The sequence below is a fragment of the Gymnoscopelus braueri genome, assembly GCF_963280865.1.
Source record: "Gymnoscopelus braueri genome assembly, chromosome: 5".
In the NCBI taxonomy this organism is placed as follows: domain Eukaryota; kingdom Metazoa; phylum Chordata; class Actinopteri; order Myctophiformes; family Myctophidae; genus Gymnoscopelus; species Gymnoscopelus braueri.
The window spans coordinates 14,775,086-14,796,671 of NC_137606.1; the positions used below are offsets into that span (position 1 = coordinate 14,775,086).

General features: G+C 40.9%; 1 protein-coding gene across 1 annotated transcript in view; it reads right to left on the reverse strand.

Annotated features, from left to right (window-relative positions):
• LOC308084995 (NADPH--cytochrome P450 reductase-like) overlaps window positions 1-18,323 on the reverse strand; it is a 24,322-nt gene extending 5,999 nt beyond the window's left edge. Inside the window, 9 exon segments of the mRNA XM_080428005.1 lie at window positions 214-330; window positions 3,387-3,485; window positions 3,657-3,746; window positions 4,012-4,136; window positions 4,991-5,143; window positions 5,735-5,863; window positions 6,477-6,525; window positions 12,246-12,433; window positions 18,314-18,323. Coding sequence (XP_080284131.1) covers window positions 214-330; window positions 3,387-3,485; window positions 3,657-3,746; window positions 4,012-4,136; window positions 4,991-5,143; window positions 5,735-5,863; window positions 6,477-6,525; window positions 12,246-12,424 — 941 coding nt within the window. The 5' untranslated portion in view covers window positions 12,425-12,433; window positions 18,314-18,323.
• Window positions 18,324-21,586: the final 3,263 nt, after the last annotated feature.

Sequence of the window (21,586 nt, forward strand, 5' to 3'; positions counted from 1 at the left end):
AGTCAGCAGTTAAGATTTGCTAAGTAAAAGTAGGAAATGCTAGTGAATTTTACTGCCCGTCTTTCACAATTTTGTCTGCATACAGTAGGTCACCAGCAGTTGAACAGTAACAATTTCAGCTCTGATGGTTGTGACTCTCATGGTCTAATACTATGAGAATATCAGAGAGCACAGAACACAAGAACCCCACATCATGTTTCTACCTCGACTTACCTGATTTTGGAGCCTGTTGTATCAAGTTCAAGGTGCATAAGATGCCTGTCGCCACTTTTGCCGAGTTTGCGGTTTACAGTGACTGGGGCCAGGAAGGGATTCTTGGCATCAAACGGCCTGTAAAAACATGTGAATATCAGCAAATGAAAAAAGCCAGATTCAATAACTATACAAAGGGGCAGAAATGTACCTTAGTTTTAACCTTTTTCTTTTTTTACCAGCCAAAAGAAAAAGTGAAATGTATATACACAGCGTTTACATATATTTAATCTACATAACACATCATATTGGTGTGGTCAGAGAAGATTGTAAAGGGAGGATCCAAATGAGAAGATATGAACAAATAATTAGATAAAACTATCCTACTTCTTTGTGACCATGAAAAAAGACGTCCAGTGAGTTGAGACGTTAAAATGGAGATTTATTACCTACGTCTAAAAGTCTTCTTGTCGTGTCCACAAGAAGGTCAGTTACAAAGCTTGGCTAGATGTGGTTCAACCACAGCTGAACACATTGCTGTTGCTAAAAGTTAATGTGCACAATGTGCATAGAAAATAGATAAGCCTTCAGCTCAGGCCAGCATAGTGAAAGTCGACAAGTGATGGATTATTTAAACTGCAAACGTGAAAGCCTGCATAAATACAAGTTTCACCTCACTTTTACCTGTAATTGTGTTATGACAATAAAGTTGATTGATTGATTGATTTTGGAACACTCAAACCTTAGTGCCCTATCTTGCACACCGCGCAAAGCGGCACAAATACAGAACGTAGCCGGCGTCATTGCAAGTTATCAACCGACAGCAACGCAGTTGTCATTTTCACGCCTTGCACACACGTTGTATAATTACCAAAGGTTTTTGTGCATTGCTATCTCACGCACAGTGAGAAAAGAAGTTTAAAAAAATCAAATTGGTCAAATTGGATCCAAACCTGACTTTTGAAAAATATGTCAAGGTGGTGACAAATGCACTTAAATTCAATCTGCAAAGTTTTAAACAGATTAGGCCCTTCCTGACAACCTGTCTAAAACTCCACCTGCATTATTTTATCCCACATTGAATATTGCTTTTGCTTCACAAACTGGTCGTTTGCTGGTGACAGTCCTGCAACTAATTGACAACTTTTCAAGAGAGCCAACAAGGTCTTATGCAAGACAGAATGTCCTCTCCATCAAAGGGAAGCCTACGATGAATAGCCTCCCAGTCACTCTAAGGGAAATCCCCACCCTGTGTACCTTTAAAACACAACTAAAACAATGGCTAAACATTTCTCATACATGTGACCATCGATACATTTTAAATCTTAGATATGCCAAAATAGGTTTTAGATATTCTATTGGTTAGGTATTAGACATTATAGTGGGTTATTAGGTTGTTAGTTTAAATTAGGCATGGTATTTTTTACATTTATTTGTAAGCGGTTCCGTTTTTGTCATATTGTTGTTGTGATGTTTTTATGTGGGACTACGGATGGAAATGAGCTCCTAGCTAAATCCGGCATGTTTACATGACATCATGTTCAATTGATTAATTTCTTGTACATGTATTGAATGTTCATTAACGTGCCCCTTCCCGTAAATAAACATATAAAAAAAAGTGATTGCGCTTAGACCAGCCCCGAGCTGGTCTTAAATCCAACGCAGTGACAGCGCAGATATTTCCTTACTATTGGGACATTGGGCCACATTGTTTGGACAAAGCACAGACAATATCAAGGACCCTTTCTTTCCCCGTACCAATAACCAAAATAGTTGTAATTAGTTTACTCTAAGTCTACCCGCGTGCTCAGACAAGAGCAAAACCAAAGATCACAGCCTCGCAAAGACTGAGGCTGTCCAGAGAGACGACCGCTGTCCCATGTTGGGAGAGACGAGTGTCGGAACTGGTGGTGCCAGCAAAGCAAAAAGAAGCCGGTAATGCTTTATATCTGTATTTGAAAATGCCAAGCCAATACAGTTGCGTCCAACTGGAGTGTTAGAATTAGGAACAAGAACACAGGTTTAGCCTGGAAACTAGACAAATCTGCCAGTGCAACAAAAAAAACGAACTGACCCCGAAGTCGTGGGGCACCAATCAGGAACCAGTATGTAAATATGGGGCGGGTTTATCACTAGGCAGAGGCATTTTTTTAATCCGCCCCTTGGAAATGCAGGTTCCACACAGAGATTCCAGACTAATATCTATGCAGCAATATTAGTCTGGCCATGCCAGGCTACCACAGGTGGCACAATTACAAGTTTACAGTCAAATCATTTAACAGCTGCAGAAGCCTAGACAATGAAAGGCTGTGATGTCATGAGACATCATGAGACAATTTACTGAATAATAATACAGCCACAGACATCTAGACAACCAAAGCCTTTGATGTCATGGGACATCATGATTATCGTTAAATAATATTAAAATCTTGAGTTTTGCATTGACCTGTAACTCAAGCCAAATGGAAAATCTACCCGCATTTGGTGCTTGGCTGGTAATTTAGGACCCTGAACATGCATAATATTTACACTTTAATCTGCATGGAGTTTACATTTTACAATCAGTAATTTTGTGTTGATTACTTATTATTCTCAAAGCAGATCAACTCATCGAGTGCCATTGGCGTGTTTCACGTGTTTTACCGCGATGGCGCAACGTGCCAATGACGTGTTTGACGTGTTTTGGGGAAAAAACACTTCTTTTTTTTTATGTTCAGAACCCAAGATATCATTATCTGAAGATTTGCTGCTCCATTCACTCCTTGTTTAACTTATTACTGAAAAAGGCTGTATCTCGGCTCCTATGCACCTTTTTTTACTATGAATGCTATTTTCAACATCAGACAACAAGGTCGCGATGACCTCGCTGACATTTGTGAAACCACACAGTGCAACCCTCAGTGATTAGCACCCATCAGGGGATCGATTATACTGGAGATAAACATTCTGTGACTACTTGACAATCTAAGATAAATTGAAAAATCTCTGGCACTGGGACCACATAGCCAGAAATAATTCTGGCACTCAATGAGTTAAAAAGGTCAGTTGTAAGATATCCTTAAAATCTGAGGGCAGAAAGCCTCATATTTTGTTAACGTCCTATGGGTAAGAGGTAAAAGGTTCACACTGACTGATAGGTACAGAATTGCAATAATGTATGGGAACAGGTGGTGAATGTGTCTTCTGGTTCTTACGGTTTCTGGGTCTCAAAACTCTTCAGGCGGCCAATCTCTCCTGAGAACACTTTGTTCGCGTTGAGGTCTGTGTGCTCCTTCAACTCGTACTGACGGATGCTGTGTAGGCAAAAGGCTTGCAGTCATCATACATTTTACACATATATAGTCAAACTAAATTAAAAAGGGGAAGGAGTGGTTGGGAGGAACATCAATGATTTCTCTGTTAATAAAGGGCTTCTATTTTAAAGATGAAACCATGTTAAAAATAACAGTGACATGGATAAGAACCTGGAATCATCTCCTGAAGCCTCTACTCCAAAGTGCTCACACATGGCTGGCCAGAACTGCTCCCTCCATGAGATGAAGTCCTCTTCCAGGCTGGAAAATAGAGTCAGTCAAATCTGATTTAACCGTTGCTTTAAAAAGATGTTAATTGAGGAATTGTTTTTTGAAATAACACACACACACACACACACACACACACACACACACACACACACACACACACACACACACACACACACACACACACACACACACACACACACACACACACACACACACACACACACACACACACACACACACACACACACACACACACACACACACACACACACACACACACACACACGTGACTCACTTTGCATCGTCGTCTCCCATGCCCAGGTCAAAGACTCTCTTAGCCCCTAGTTCTTCCAGTCTTTTGTCAACATATTTCCCCATGGCGTTGAAATGTTCATATGTTTTATTGCCCAGGGCAAATACCTACAGACAGAACAGGACACAGAAATAATGGTGTCAGCTGTTGCCAAGCAGTGCAAGATACAGTAAAAGGTTAATGCTAGAAGTGGATTTAAACCCAAACAGACCGACATTGTCAGGACGTTGAATTAAAGATCCATTATGTTCAAATAACTCATCAGATTGAGACCGTTAAGTTATGCTGGCTGAGCTGATTAATGAGTATCCTTTGTATTTGATTATTCTTGTATAAACAAGAAAGAATTTGAATGTGGCAAAACAAGTTAAATTACCCCACCCCCCCACCTGGAACCAAATGTACTTACTGTTCATTACTTAACTATGTACAGCAATGACATTAGTGGTCTTTCAAACAGTTCCTTCTCTCATTGACTAATTAAAGCAGTCATTCCAATCTAACACAGACAATGGAGATGAAAGGCAAGAGGAAGGAAGAGGACGTGCCAGAGAATCAGCCTAGTTTTCCCACAGTCATAAGTTAAAGTTCTTCACTCAAAATGAGGGCAGGGCAGCTATCTCCTAATGGTGGCAAACAACAAAAAGCAGGACGCACATTGGCTAGAGATACACCCAACACATCAGGACTATTCTTTCATCACACACGCAAAACCCTACACAGATCATGCAGCCTCATTTTACCATTGCACACAAGACTTCTGGTGCTGCATGGCAGTGTTATCCCTGTAATAAAGGCATGCCTTTATTACACCACATGGGCTCAAATGCTTAACAGCAAGTCCCCGGTTCCATTACCTGCCAGCAAGTTACTCCCCTACTCTTTCTCCGTATTTCCTGTCTCTCGCAAATGTACCTCAAATCAAATAAAGGCTCAGAAAAGTCTTCTCTTGTAGACTTGCCGTGTAGTTGAGTCCAGAGAGGTCTTCGTCGTCGTTCTCCTGTAGCCAGTCAAAGAAGTCCTGGGCATTGTCTGTGGGGTCTCCTTCACCATAAGTGGCCACGCAGAATATAGCAAGGGCGTTTTCAATCTCAGACATGCGAGCTAACTCACCCTGGAGCACAGGACATGAGGAAAGAATTAGCATAGGCAATATACACAGTTAAATCCTTAGAGTTCATTTACCTCTGACAGTGTACAAATGTAACCAAATTTAATGAGATTGTGCTGTCAGTAGTACCACAGAAGTGAATTTATTTTCCTGATGAAAGTATCACGCTTTTTTATTATCGTGAGAAATTAATATGGGTGGGGAAGAGGTTTCTACAAAGATCTGCCCTTTCCACTGAAAAACCTAGAATTAAACACTCAAACACTATAAGGTCTGGTCATGTCACTACTGACACAAAAGTGGGTTAGTAATATACTTTTTTTTTTACCTTGTAGAATAAATAATGGAAATTACTTTGTGAAGCAATACTTTTGAGACTCATGTACTGTAAATCTGACTGCTACTGAAATGTTTGGTAACATAATGTATTTGCCATGGTAACACATCAAGTTTATGACTCGCAGTAACCCCCCCATGACAATATAAAACTTTCTCTGGCATTTAAGTGTTCCAGCCAAATGGCCATATAAGAATGTTTATCTAAACGAGAAGTCTCTCTATGACAATTATAATTCTTCCGTAGATGTAAATTACCATGTCATATTCTTCTGGGTCGGCAGCCATCCCCTTCATGCCGTAGCGCTGAGAGTCTTTGGACAGTCTATTTGCAAATTCTTCTGCTGTGCCCGTTTGAGAACCGTAGAACACCACAATGTTCTTGCCCTGGCCAAGGTTAAAACAAACAGATTGTCAGTGGGTCTTAAGACTCTCCAGCCAAACAAACATCCTGCCACACTGTGCATCCATCCATGATACTTCTTCCAATGCAGAAACCTTGTTAACAATTTTGCCACATTAGCATTTAGTTTTTTATTCAGACCTAAGATTCTAAATGAAATTTTTATTAAGCAAAACCAATCCAAAGTTGCTGAATATCTTGTATTTCCATAACAATTTACAATAATATCAAATAGTCCAACACTGCCAATTTTCTTTTTTTCCCCTCAAGCCAGCTTGAACCTGAGATCTATCAAAATCTCAATGCTCTTTCGAAACCTATATGCGCTATATCTAAATCAGAAGGGAATGTTATAGTTGGCATACTCATTACCCCAGACTGAAGCATAAGGAATAAAGAATGTTAGTGTTTTATGCTTGTGTCTGGAACCTCTCAACTGTGGGCACCAGTCATTGTCTAAAAGTCTTGGTTTCGTTGAGCCAGAGGCTATGACTCAAACCATGAAAATGCCAACAAGATTTTAATGCTTTTGAAGCAGCACAAATATGAGTGACTGAAAAATAACACTTTTATGCAATATACTGTATGATTACTCACTGTTTTTTTCATCTTCTCAATGAAACTAGTCTCTCTTGTGGTGGGTGCTCTGAAAAAAGACAAAATATTTGCCTCAGTTGCAAACAATGATACACAAGTGAGTTTGCCAGTTCAGTGTGATTAAACAATAGATTATTGCCCGATACGAGGGTGGCCATCTATTCAGACAGACCTTCAAACTTGAAAGGTAGTAGATGACATAGATCCATTTGCCATCATGTTTATTAGATACCATCAAAGACCAAGAGGATTTTGGTGATATTGAGGATAATCCGTTTAGTTAATATTTAAACGTCTATGTCAATGGGCTGTTAGGCTGAGAATAGGCAGAAGTATCCTTTATCTCTTAGGTAAACAATGGCTAGAGGAAGCCAGGGTAGTCAAGTTTTGGTTTAGCAAGTAGACTGAAAGGCTAATGAAAGGCATAATGGAAGACAGACTGAATGTTCAAAATGGGGGAAGGGAGTTAATTTAACAAAGGCATGGAATAAAGCTGTATGACGATAACTTATGTTATGTGTGTGACCTGTTAGTCACTCATTTGTCTAAAAGCTACCAAACTACATAAGTTAAAAGTAACACTAATCAGGTCAAGTATTAAATCAAATACTATTTTTCAAAAAACATCAAAAGCTACATTAATACTACATTAGAGGCAAATAAGAGCAGGTTTAATGTCATGCCTTGAACCACATAGATCAAACGACAAATTGAAAAAGAAAAAATTATAATAGACGGCATCTATTCATCACCCAAAATAAAAAGACAATGCCGCTGCATTCACCATCAAAGGTCTAAGCAGACACCTGCAATTCTCTATGTGCTGAATGTGGAAGAACAGACAAAAATAAGTAAAACAAAATGTTGTTAATAATATAGCAATAATATAGCTAGTTCGATTATTATTTTATCACATCATCATATGGCAGTAGGTACTACCAACAAGGCTAAGTGAAATGTAAAGTCTACACACAGTAAAATCAAGGTCTCTTTCATGCTCTCTCACTGTCAAAATGCATGCAATACACAAAGGAGGTCACGTGGCTCATACTACTTAAAAATGTACCCTTTCCTCATTGGAATCCAAATTAGTTTACCGGTATTCATCATTTCTCAGTTTTGCTTCTCCTTTTGCCCATGTGAAGCTTGAGCAGAGTCTGACTCTGCACAGTAAAAAAGTTGGTAAAAAATTGTTGGAGTTACAAATGGATAAATGAACACAGAGGGTTTTACTGTGTGAAGAGCATCTGCGTCATTTTACATGTTCTATTAACCCCAACAACTGATAAATTTACTAAATCTACAATACTAGGAGGAATAATTCCCGAAAGCTTGGACAGGGGTGCGTGGGGAGTGCACTGCAGACATGTGGAATCTGTGCTGAACATGCCATAAAATGGGGCCCTCGTGGTTAATACGAACTGCGCTCACAAGAGCGGTGTGAATTCCAGATAGAAATTTGAAACAAGCTTTTGCCTCCAAGCCTCAGCATTCCATAAAGACTAAACAAGGACTGTTATCAATGAGCTCTGTCTGTCTTCCTGGCCCTGGTGAGGAGGGTTCTGCTAACATAACTCAACAGAGTCAAATGACTAAGTAATTATGTTTCACCTCCTATGAGACTTAACATAATTTATAGTTTCACAATAAGATACACAAATGCTTTTAAAACCTTTCTTTTACTGAGGCAGAGAAAGAGACCAGATGTTTCAGCCGCGGGCTTTCATCAGTGTTTCGTCAGTGTTTCAGCCTGTGACTGAATAGTCCGTTCTTTTTCTCTGCCTCAGTAAAAAACACATTTTAAAACCCATTTTCTTGTCCTTAAATGTGTTGCGTGATAATGTTCTCATATGCCATTTTTGACCTTCAGTGCAGTGGATTCAAAAGGTTACTGACCCCCAAGAGAACCATTCTGAAAATAAGAGTATTTAAGCATTTCCCCTGTGATGATGATGGGGCTATTCTCTACATTCAGAAATGCTGTGTTGAAAATAGCCTATCTACAGTTTGCCTATTTTGCAGAACGTTCGCCTATCATGACATGCCCAGAATAGGGACGCTAGGTTTTAAGTGGTTAGAGGGACACTAAATGGTGGCAAATGTAGTCTTGTAATTTTTAGGTCAGGTTTATTCAAACATTCATGTACTCTAACTCTTGTCGTGTGGGTACCCCCCACCAATAACAATGTGACCCATTTTGTGTCCCGACCCATTGTTTTAAAGACCCCAGTGCAACAGAGCTCCATTCATGACACAAGTGGCTTTGATGGAAATATGGATGGGAGTTTGCTAGCCAAACAAACAATGATGATGATTACCAGCTACGCTGTCGTTTGGGAAGGTGCTGATGAAAGAACCAAGCAGCCATAAAGAAGGGACATTTGTATAAGTGTCATCATGCTTCCTGGTGGAACACTTCCCGAAATGAATATCAGATAATCTGTGGTAGAGGCAAATGAACAGCACTGAGTACATGTTGCCTTGGAAATGAGCCACCAGGCACCACAGCAACTCAACACTGCTCTATGATGTCAATAAAAGTGTTACGCCCCCCCCCCCCTTCCCAGAGTGCATCATAAGAGAGGCAGTACAGGACTTTAACTGAAACGGCTTCAGTGGCGTGTTCAGAACCAAAGTAAGAATGAGATATTTCTGCTTCCATCATCATCTCTTTTTGTGTACCCAATAATGGTTAGGCAGATACACTTCAAAAACACATTTTGAAGTTCATACAGTCTTTCAAAACAAATCAACAGGTTTTCTACTGACCTTTCAGCAGCATCTCTCCTGTCCTGTGGCAGGGAAAAGACACAGCCCATGACACACTGCCCCTGTAGAACACCACCACGGGCTGGGCCACCCTGGACTCAGCCACGCTAAGACTCAAGAGCAGGAAGACAATACTTCAGAGCCTCAGGACCCAAAAAGTAAATAAGTCAGTCCGGAGAGAGACAACAAAATTCCTGGGGTCCAAACTGCTGCCTGCCGTCACCTTAGTGCCTTCAGAACGAACTCTGCCTTTCCTTCCACTGAAGCCACCAGCTTCACACAGAGAGAACTGCACCAAACGCACACACACACACACACACACAGCAGCAGCAGCCCTACAAGCCCTGTCAACGTCTGGCGAGCTCCGCAGACACAATGGTGCGAAACGGACTTTCCCATAAAACGCAGCCGAGCTGCAGATCCGCACTTTTGAGTCAGACAAACACACACTGAAACACTCGAGGGTTGAAAATGCCTTCCTCTTCATCCCCGCCCCTTTTCCTCTCCAATCTGAAAGGTGTTGGAACACGAAAAGTCTCCCCAGTCCATTCTAACTGCTTGGCAAGTTATCAGCTCCTCTGTGGACCATTGAAGGGGGGGGGGGGATCTGAATAGTAGTTTTACTCAAGGGTCCCCCACCCCCATCCCACTGGAGGAGAGAGGGGAATGTCATTACTATAGCAACCTCATTTATCATAAAAGGATTCCATTTGTGACATGGTCCTACCCCAATGGCAGAGCATTTCCTCACAGGAAAAAAAAAAAAAAAGAAAGAAAGAGGGGGAGAGAAGAAGAGGAAGACGAAGAAGAAGGAAAAAAATAAATAAAGTAACTTGGGGCAAAGAAAGGGCTGCTTGTCTTGCCTCAACTTTCCACCTTTGGAGAAGGACTCACAAAAGACGCTTGGCTGGGTCCTCCTTGCTCCCTCTCCAGGGAACTTTCAAAATGGGTTTGAGGCCAAAAACAAAAGCTTGCACAGGAAAGACATGGAAGCCTACGCCCCCTTCATAACACAGTTAGGTAACCAATGCGTCCCCATAGAGGGGAGGGGAGTCTAGCTCAGCGCTCCCTTCCTATATTCCCGCCCTCTTCAGACAAACCCCTCTTCCCAGAGCTGAACACGTTCTCCACAAGCCCCCCCCCCTCCTCTTTCCAAGCCAATCTCCTCCTGTTTTCACACATGGTCAGGGTCTCCCTTTACACAGACTCCAGCGCTCAGCCCTGCAGCCCTCCCCAACACACTGTATCTATTCACACAGGGACAGCAGCGAACGTGACTGTTCCCAGACCCATTGGCGAAAAGCCCAGCGCTCAAAACAAAATCAGAGCCCTTGTGTTGTGGCTGGGGAGGGACTTGGCTGTGAGTCCATTGAAAGCCAACTCAACCTAATATCAATCCACTGATAAGGGACGGTGAGGGTTAAGAGAGAGGAGATAGGGCCTTTAACTGTGACACCAGAGAGAGAGACAAGAGAAGAGAGAGTAGGGGGGATGGGGGCTGTGTAATGTGTGTAAATGTACGCAGGTCAGCATGCTCTGCTCTCTGAGCTCTCTTGACGAACGACACCGTGGTACTGTGGAGCGCATTTAGTTTCCTCTTCTTGTAGCACTTGCACAAGAACACTTGCCTGTTATGGTGTTCAATTGGGCGTTGACACAGGCACACGCATACAATATACGAATGAGAGGCTTTTATCATTAATACCGATGTATGCACACAGTGACACAGACCAACACTGTACACACCCATTCATGTGACATGGGTCTTTACTTAGGAGCAGGTATGACAGGTTGCATTCTCTCCTCTAATCTGATTTTCTTTGGCTTTTAACCCATTAAGACCTGAAGCCGATTCTATATGTCTCCTAAATTCCAACACTATTCTGAAAAACATATGTTTCTATATCAGTGGTGCTCAATCTTTTTCATGTCAAGGACCTTCAAGATTATATGTATTTGGCCATGGACCCCCATCTCAAAATATTTTGTTCCAGGGACCCCCAGAAGCAAAGAATAGTAAAAATGGTCGGCTTCTGTTGTTTTAAATGTGCTTTATAAATAAAGTTTGATTTGATAACTTTTTTCTTTTTGTAGTGTTTGGTTAGTGACCACCGGTTGTACACTACTTTCATGATGCATTGTGGGGTATGATAGAGCACTATATAGGGTATAATAATTCTCACTATACATTTGGACAGCACTACAAAATGGTGAACTCTCTATACTGTATATTGGAATAGTGAGTGATTTCACACACAGCCAATGTCTTGCGAAACTCCAGAATGACTTCTCCTAAAAGTCCGATAGCATACCAAAAGTAAAATTACTGTAAAAAGTGCACACTTTCTAGTACATTAAAGGAAAGGTTTCATAAGCTTCTGGGTTTTCAGTAACCAAAGCGCCAATACAAAAATAGTTTTCAACTATATGACAATTACAAGTGGCTGCTGGCATGATTGTTCTGCAACGCTTCATGTCTGTAAATGTTGAGGCTGATGTCCATTTAGACCATTAATCCGCTTGTATTGTTCACATCATCAGTCATCAAGGCAGCATGTCAAACATAAGTTAATTCTCTCTCTGACAATGAAACTAATCAACTACTGGACTATTGCAGCAAAAACTGGTATCCCCAAGTTGACTTTCTTTTAGACAACATTTGAACTGTGTTTGTAGGATGAGCAGAGACAGAGTATTGTGTGTCTCTGAATGTGTCTGATGTAAGAGGATAAGCTACACGCTGTTTGACTACAGTATATCACAGTCGACATAGATGGAGCACAATAAGGTCAAATTAATTTGGGGTCAAATATACCAAGGAACTGAATTTGATTGGGCTTAAAATACGTGATGTTTGAAATCAGATTAGGACATCCCTAGTAAAAGTGAGCTCTGAGAGTCTTCACCTACCTTTCTCTCTTTCTACCTGAGACACTGTTCTTAATGACATTTCCAGGCTTTTTAGTAAACATTGGCATTATCCTCTGCAAGAACACTTACGGCGTGTCAAGCCTCCTGAACTCAGGGATGGGGTCTGGTTTCTTGCGAGACATATACCAGTAGATGAGAAGGCCAATGATGAGGGAGAAGAGGAGGAGGTCCAAGTTGCTGATGAGAGGCTCTTCCTCCTCCAGCGTGGGCTCTGGAGTGGTGGCCTCAGGTTCTTCTACATCCGCCATGTTTACACTCTGCCAGGGCAAAAAAGTAGAGATCAACAACCAATCATTTGGACGGGTATCAGGGTATCAAGACTTATGGTTACTGATAGTTGCCCACCAATTTGCCCATTGCAAACCATTTTGTTGACGACATAAGGCAATTAACCCATTAAGACCCATCTGTGTCACTTTAGATTTCTTTGGCTATTCAAAAATAGCAGATCTACAAGCTCATAGCGCGGCACCGAGTGCGCTATGAGCTTGTAGATCTGCTATTTTTGAAAAATCTTGAAAAAAAATAGGATTTAGAAAAAAAAATTAAGAATCGCCACAGGTCTTAATGGGTTAAGTGGTAAATACTGATTTTAAATCCAAGTGGGCCAATGCCTATTTTGCTAAAAAGATACAGAAAAATACACATTCAGCTTTAGACCTAGACGAGTAGCCTTAGAATGCCACCCGTCTGTAATCTGAGATCTGTTCTTTCCCATCTATTGTACTACTATACTGGAAACCTGACCGTGCTGTCTCACCAATAATTGCGCCAATGTTTTTATCCAAATATGACAGCTATAATAAACTGCACCTACTTCACTTGATATGTGCTTTTAATATATATTAATACAAATAGAATATATATAATTATATATTAATTAATTGTATTAATAAAAAGGTCAGTCACTGGTAATGCAGGTGTGTTGACTTGTGGATAAAATTGTCCCGTTTATATGTTTTTCTGCAAGTCGTTCCTGTCCCTGGCCACAGCAGACTGGAACGATGACAGACCCACTCAGCACAGTATTTGTTTTGGGAACTTTCAACACAAACTGGTTAGCAGAACAGGTGTTGTAAGCAGCAGATGTGGCATCTCTTTATTTCACGCTTTACTGATATCAACAACAAATACCACTAGTCCTGACATTTTAGCCTCTAACCAAGCAATCATTGATCATTGATCGAGCGTGCACCTGATATTCCAGACAGATGTATATCAGACCATTTATTTTGGACTTCATGAATGGTGTATCAGCATCAACAACACCATAAGTAATTTATTATTTATTTATAAGTCACTGTTTTTTCCTGGACAGGAGACTGGGCATTGCATAGATCCGTCTCGAACCGAACTAGCGTACCTATGCAAATCCAGAAATATGAAGAGGCATGCCCATTCAATTCAGGAACAATTGGCCTTCATAGTCTGGTACACCTGACACATGCACAATATCAATATTATTTTCTCAAAAACGATAGCAACTAGCAAGAGGAATTTAAGAAAGGTTTTGTGAATGACACATAATCTCTTGTAAAGCATTAGTATTCTACAATTTTACCATGACACCTTCAAAACTCAACAGGGCCTGTAACACGCAGACACTACAAACATGCACTACATGCTACTGTATGCTGCAGCAGCTCATACTGTAAGACAATGTTCAAAAGAACGTAATGTTCTCAAGTAGAGTTCTCAAGTTACAGTACTGACTTGGCTATCGAGTAGAGGTGATCAGGTTTCTGATTGGGCCATTTCTGATCCAATCAGCTAATAATCCAGAGGTGGAAAACCATGAGACGGACATCTTTTTCAATACCATAACCCTAGCCCACACACTGCTTAGCTATATTAAGTTCGAAATTGATTATACAACAAAGCATTTGGCTTCACCCTAAGAATTTGCAGCTGCTGCTAGCCCTACATTCACTGGAGTATTGTACTCTGGAAATTATGTAACATCTGTTTGCTGTGGACCAATACAAGTACAGAGGGCTGCAAAATTAAGAAAAACCTGAATAAATGAGTGGAGAAATAAATGCAGTGTTCCCTACAGCATTTTACAATTAAGTAAATAACATTCAGTGATTCTGTTATGTGTGGGAAGGGTCACTGCTGCAAGTCAATACAAATTCTGAGTGATCACCTTTATCCTATGATGATAACATTTCTATCCTGATGGAAGTGGTCCTTTCAAGGATGAACTGCCTTATGCCCATTCACAGGGGGGGGGGCACTGAATGGTTTGAGGAGTATGAAAATAATGTGAATAACTAGAAATATTGTTCCTGAAGAAACAATTTGGGCTCGCTTTAAAGCCCAAAAAATAGTTATAAAAAGTACAAATTCAGTTTGACTCAGTATCTGTCTTTGTGTCGTGTGTGGGTGCAGACTTGCCTCCGGTTGATCAGATTGGGGCACCCGTTATCATTCTCCTAATTGTCATCAGTTAAACGCCTACTTGAATAGCTGATGGTAGTAAGGGGATGGAGGGGTATAGGGGGCAGGAGTGATGGGTGTGGGGTGCTTCCCCCTGGCTCCACTGAGCTTGTAGATTAGCTATTTACTATGGTTTAAAGTGTGTGTGTGTGTGTGTGTGTGTGTGTGTGTTGCCATCAAAAGTTCACCCATTTACACACCGATGGCGGAGGAAACCATGCAAGGCACCTGCTCATCGGGAGCAATTATGGGTTCAGCATCTTGCTCAAGGACACTTCGACATTAATTCTAGGGGAGCCCGGGATCGAACTGTGAACCTTGCAGTTGCCATCCGGGCGCTCTACCGGCCACTCTACCCCTGAGCCACTGCCGCCACATCTACTCACACTTTCCAAAGACTGTCAACCTTTTTCCAAAATAGCAGATCTACAAGCTCATCACATATATCTATCTATCTCTCTCTCTCTCTCTCTCTCTCTCTCTCTCTCTCTCTCTCTCTCTCTCTCTCTCTCTCTCTCTCTCTCTCTCTCTCTCTCTCTCTCTCTCTCTCTCTCTCTCTCTCTCTAAGTCAAACTGAATTTGTACTCTTTTATAACTAAAGTTTTTTGGCTTTAAAGCGAGCCCACATTGTTTCAATATTTAATATTTAAATACACTATTTTCAAGTTATGCAGTGGTTGGGGGCACCAATAGCAGAGTGGTTAAGGCGCGCATCACATAACCTGGGTTCGATTCCAGAGCCCGCCGGACTTTTGCTGCATGTCACTCCCTGAGAGACTCTCTCCCTGTTTCCTGTCTCTCTTCACCGTGTACTATCAATAAAGACCCAAAAGAAGAATATCTTTTTTTTTTAAAGAGCTATCCAGTGGCTTTTGAAGTGTGCCATAGACCCTGAAATTGTTGAAGCTACTCAAGTGATGTCAATGAAGTGACCCTTCATTTGGAGATTAAAAGGTTTTCACTGGATTGGCTAACTATCGAGTCTATCATCCTCCCTTTATTGAACGGCAACCATTTAGATTTATATAGAGCCCCCAGTTTGGAATATACACAATAATACATGATGTGACAAATTCCAAAAAAATATATAATTCAAAGCAATCCAGAAGGTTGTTTTACACTCGTAAGACAAGTTTCTATTAGCAGTGCCAACTAACAAAATTAACGCAATCAAATGAAAACTTTGTTAGATTGTTTGTCGGTTTACACCGTTTTGTTTTTTGGGGGCTTTTCTGCCTTTATTTATAGTGTATAGTGGAGATGGACAGAAAACAGGGAGAGAGAGGTGGGGAGAGACATGCAGCAAATATAGTCGGGAACGGGACTCGAACCCGCGATACACTGTCAGGCTACATTAGAGCCTAAGGGCCCTATTTTCCATCCTGCACTATCCCTTGGCATTACCCCCTACTCGCGAATTACGCACAAGGCAGCAGGCGCTGTCCCTAAATCTTACGGCCGCACTACCTGCAATACATTATGTCAACACTATTATTTGCCCTTGGAGGTGTGGCCGTGGACATTTTGTTACGCCATCCCTAAAATTGCTGTCTTACCCACACACGTTTGGGAAAGCACATAGTGGATTCTAAATCCACCAAATCTGTTTGTAGAGCGCGCCTGCAATGAACATGTTGGGAGTCGGGCTAGGCACACAACATTCAGAGGTCCCCCTCTCTCTTAATTCTTAACGAATCTCTGCGATTCAAATTTTCCTATACTTAGCAGAAGTGAGAGTGTCAATTCCTTGTGTCAATTGTGTTTATATAAGATGATAGTCTATTCAAAGACAATGATTTTTGCTGCGCATCGTGCGGGATGCCATTCTCGCCAAAATACACACTTCATTTTCATTAATCCATTGCGCAGGAAATAAAGAACGGATTACAATATTATAACATTCTCTATAATCAGTAACATGTAAGTGATACTTATGTCTATCAAATATGGTTTTATTGAAAGGCAATCAAAGGCTAGAGCGTATGAAGCAAACGTCAAGTTATGTCCGACATTACATATTGAAGTGCCTCAGTGCGGCTGCAGAACTAAACTGCGGCACGTCTGAATTAAGTGATTGTCATTACGTTATTACTGTAGTCCACAAAAGTGTGACGGTTTAATTCCTTGTGACAATAAGTTGTGTTTTTATCAGCAGTTGCCAGTTAAGCTTATCAAAGACAAATAAAATGGTGTTTGATCTGCGATAGCTGTAATTTAAAGTTATCTATAACCAGCAATGTGTGAGTGATAATTCTGTGTATCAAATATAAATGTATTCCAAGGCAACGTCGGACTGCCTCTCGCTCTTCTATGGGCAGAGAGGAAGAGTATGATAGCATTGTGGATAACGTCTTGCACAGCCTGGTCTTAAAGGCACTGGCATCTGGCACTGTGATTGGTTTTATTAATGTAACGCCCAAAGCACACCTATGCATAATATTAACTGGTAGTGCAGGTGTTTTAGGGATAAGGCTGGTGTCGGAAGATATCAACTTTTGCACGGGAACGCCCCTTGTGCCATGCTAAATCCCCTAATAGTGGGTATAGCAACCAAAATAGTGGCCAGACAGCTAGATCAGCTGTCCGGGGGTTTACACTGTTGACATACACTTGTCTCTAAAGAGCATAAGACATCTTTAAAGCAACACATTGGCTCACACACACACATTTCCACGTAATGTGTTTGTTACAGGATGGCAGTAGCACCGTTATTCACTTGTAATCTACTGAGGAATTGAATGAAGTCGGACATTCCCATCCAACCAGTCATTGGATTTTCCGATTTTCTTCCATAATAGTAACGACATGAAATAATGGCACGGCACATCATGTATTACTCAATTGACATGCGTGTTCCAGACAGAAACAAAATTAAACATGCATTTTTCTTTTGATTCATGCATGTCATTTTAACAAGTTAAAGCATTTCCAGTAAAATTATGGCGATTCACCCACCACAGACTTTTTGTTTGTTTACTTTGCCTAGCCCAATTAAGTACCTCTCACTCCGCTATACAGCTCGGAGTGAGAGGTACTTAATGGGGCAAACTTTGCCTCTGCATAAAAGAGAAGCAGCATACATATTGCGTTTCTACATCAATTGATCATCACATTACAAGTTCTAACAAGATTGGGACAAAGACTTTAAGGACTGAAATATCACATCTGGGGATGGGGCGTTGATCGTTATTATCGTTTCGTGACATGTACTTTCATATCGTCCCATCCCTAGTCACATCTGCCAGGATAACTAAAGGTAAACAAAACACAAAGTTGAGACTAGTAAACCCAACGTGTAGCTTATTTAACGGGACATGCATCATACGTGGGCCCTGACTATTCACTGGCTGGAATATTGGTTAAAGAAATGACAGCTAAAAGGCTGGTTAACGAACCCTGAAACAGCCACCTCAGTGCACCGTAGGGTTGGCACCGCGACGCGAAAGCTGGACAACAAAGTGCATCAAAGTATTGTGCAAACAAGAAGAAAATTGATACCGAGATAAGACAACCACACACTCTGCGTGCCACTGTTATCTAAGCACTGCTTTCTGGATAACATAACTGAAGAAGATCAATGAAACGTTTACCAGTCGTATTGGAATTTGAGTTTCATTATCAGTCACCAATTAACTGTGGTATTTTCGATGTATCGAGGAAAAAACAGTACATTTCTTACACAATTGGTAGGTGCTTACCTTCGCTTCTCCGCTGACAAGCACACTGTGCACAATGCGGAAGGAAACTTTACGCCATGCAGGACCAGTCCATCACGCTTTATAAGAAGGGGGTGTTACACTAAATACACTTCAATGTTAAGGCCAAATGCGTTTAGAGAACAACGAATATGCTCATGCTAAATAGCAAGCGTGCATATATTTTCATAGAATCTATTAGGTAGAATTGAATATAGTTTCTGTGGACGTGTCATCTTTTTTCATAAATGGTCTAATCGAAAAATACATTACCTAATGTGACGCTTCGCACGTAACGAGCAATAATATATGACTGCTAAAGTGCAGCGTGCCAGAGGTCAGGGTTATGTAACCCAGCCAACAGAACAGCCTGTCTGCATGTTCCATGGTGACTCAGTATCTCTACCTTCACATATTAATTAGATCCTCCTCGTCCTCGATCCCCTGTTCAAAGACTTGTTTATGTTAATAGTGTCAAGGACGCAAGATAGATTTCTTTTTTCTTCCACTCCCAACCTTCTCTCCCTAACTCCCTCCGCATGAATTCACTCACAGTTGGATAACTGCCTTGTGATCAGTTTTATTTACAGTTGTTATGCCAATCCTTGACCTTGTTAGTTAACTCATAGTCCTTGGGCGAGACCAGATATCGGTAACATTAAAGGAGAATTTTGGACTAAAGTTTTCTTACCTTTTCTATGACGTTATGATATCTTAGGATGAATGGTACAGTAGAACATTTTCATAACTCCACCCCTGAGCCACCACAGCTTAAAAGGTGCGCGGATAGGCCTTAGGTTAGATCACATATTTTAATAGCTTTTTTTTCTTTTTATTTTTTTTTAGATCTGACGTTCATAGTGACAGAACACTGTCCCCAAAAAAAAACAAAAAAAACAACAAAAAAAAAGTCTCGCTAGACGAGATTGAAATCTCGAGATTTCAATCTCGTCTAGCGAGACTTCTGTTTTTTTTTTTTTTTTTTTTTGGTTGCATAGTGTTCTGTCACTATGAACGTCAGATCTCACCAAAAAAATGTGATCTAACCTAAGGCCTATCCGCGCACCTTTTAAGCTGTGGCGGCTCAGGGGTAGAGTTGACATTTTTCTACAGTACCATTCATCCTAAGATATCATAACGTCATAGAAAAGGTAAGAAAACTTTAGTCCAAAATTCCCCTTTAAGTGGTCAAAACCTTACCTTACTAAATTGTTCATAGGGTCAATGTAAGTAAATTCATATATAATAGCCTTTCCATAGGAGTAGCTTTGTATATTTTTGTGGATATTTTGTTATTTTTCTATATCTACACTGGAAGCGGATTTTCATTATTTCCAAAAAGAACACAAAAAACAGCCAATTGCATATTCAAAGAAGGTTATGAAATCTTGAACCTAAGGCAACTAAAATATGTATAAAAATAACACAAACAGCCAATAGAATATTCAAAGTTATGTAATCTTGAACCTAAGGCAACTAAAACAGGGATAAAGGTTGTTTGCTGTGGTAAACGCAAATGTGTTTGAATCTGCATACACATTTTGTTGTCTTGATATTAAATAAAAGCTGTTAACACTCTGTGGCATAGTATTCTATACTTGCCAGTATAGGCTAATGTGAACCCAGAAATGTTGAGTACCCCAAAGAGTATGGGTACCCTCCCCAGAAATTAGAAACTGTTGGATGCTAACTCACATACATGCTTTGTAACTACAGCAATAATGACCAATTGGGCAGGAGGACCAATAGGGCTTGCATCCAGGACAGGCTAGATGATTTCCTCCCCTTCCTTCTTGTCCCATCCAAACTTGGTGATGTCCGCAGCTGGTGGATCAGGGCGGTCTGCTGCTTTCCAAAGCAATGAGTATAATGTCTGGTGGGTGGGGTTTGGGGTCAAAGACCCATGGATGATCACAGACTTGTTACCCTTCTGAGGCATCCCTACTCATCAATGATTACATTACATTACATTACATTACATTACGGTCATTTAGCAGACGCTTTTATCCCAAGCTTGATTGATACAGGGACCGGGACCAGGCCGAGTTCGTAGTCAAATAGAGCAGAGAGCTCCATTCTATTCCTGCTCCCCACCACCAGGTGATGAAGCAATCCACCCATATCTAGCCTGTGGGGTGCTCTCTCTCGCTTTCTCCAGGACAATTATCTGCTCATGAGTCTTTTCTCCCTCCTCTAAGAAGTTGTGAAGAAGAGCAGACATTACCATACAGAAGGCTCGCACAGCCTTGGGCCAGTCCTTCCCATTGAAGATGGACTTCAGGCCTCTAAATGACACACTTACAACCTCCTCCACACCTGAATGAATTCATCAGTTATCTGGTTTGGCCGACAAAAGACATTAGAGTGTGCATCATCCCAGGTCTGAGCACCACTGATGACCATCACTGTGGATTACTCCACTAGATAGGCAAGCGACCATATAACTGCATGTCAAACGTTATATAGCCTCGAAAACCCATGCTTTTTTTAAAAACGTTATATGACTGTGGCTCATGCCGAGTCGCCTGAGTGATGTGTCCGTAGGCAATGGTACTGAGCACTGTATCAGGGTGGGCAGGTTTTTGATTGATTGAATACTTTATTAACAGTTTGCAAAAAAAAGGCACGTTGGCACAGATTTATACAAAAGAATGCTAAAAGGATAACCCAGATAAGCCCTCGGGGCTTGTTTCCAGTAAGGTCCTGTGTATTCCATTCATCGTCATCATTTAAAGACAAACAATAATATGCAAAAAATCATATACTAGTAGTAATAAAAAAGAAAGATATGTACAGTAAACAGTTGGGGGGGGGGGGGTCATTGACCCCATTTTTGTGCCGAAACTGGGTTCAGTGAGATCAGTGGGGCTCCTTCTGGTGGCAAGTCAAGCAGCGGGCAAAGACACTTATTGTCTTCAGCTTCATCACCATTGTGATCTTGCACAACATTGTAGGCCAACCAGCCCAGGGGAAGAGGGGAAGAGTGGAGCTGATAGAGCCAAGCAGTGTCCTTCTGCTTTTGAAACACTGTGTTTTTTTTTTGTATATTAATTTTTATTGATTTTTTGTATGTCTCAACATTCACACCATCAGGATCTCTGGATTCTGAAATGCAGGTCCAATGTATAAGCACACAATTAACCTCAGAATCGAATACTGTAGACACAAATGTGTTTGGTTTCCTTTCTTTTTAAAACAATATAATTTGACTCTACACCAATAGAATAAGGTATTGGGAGGACATTATAATTTCGCCAAAATACTTAGAAAATACAT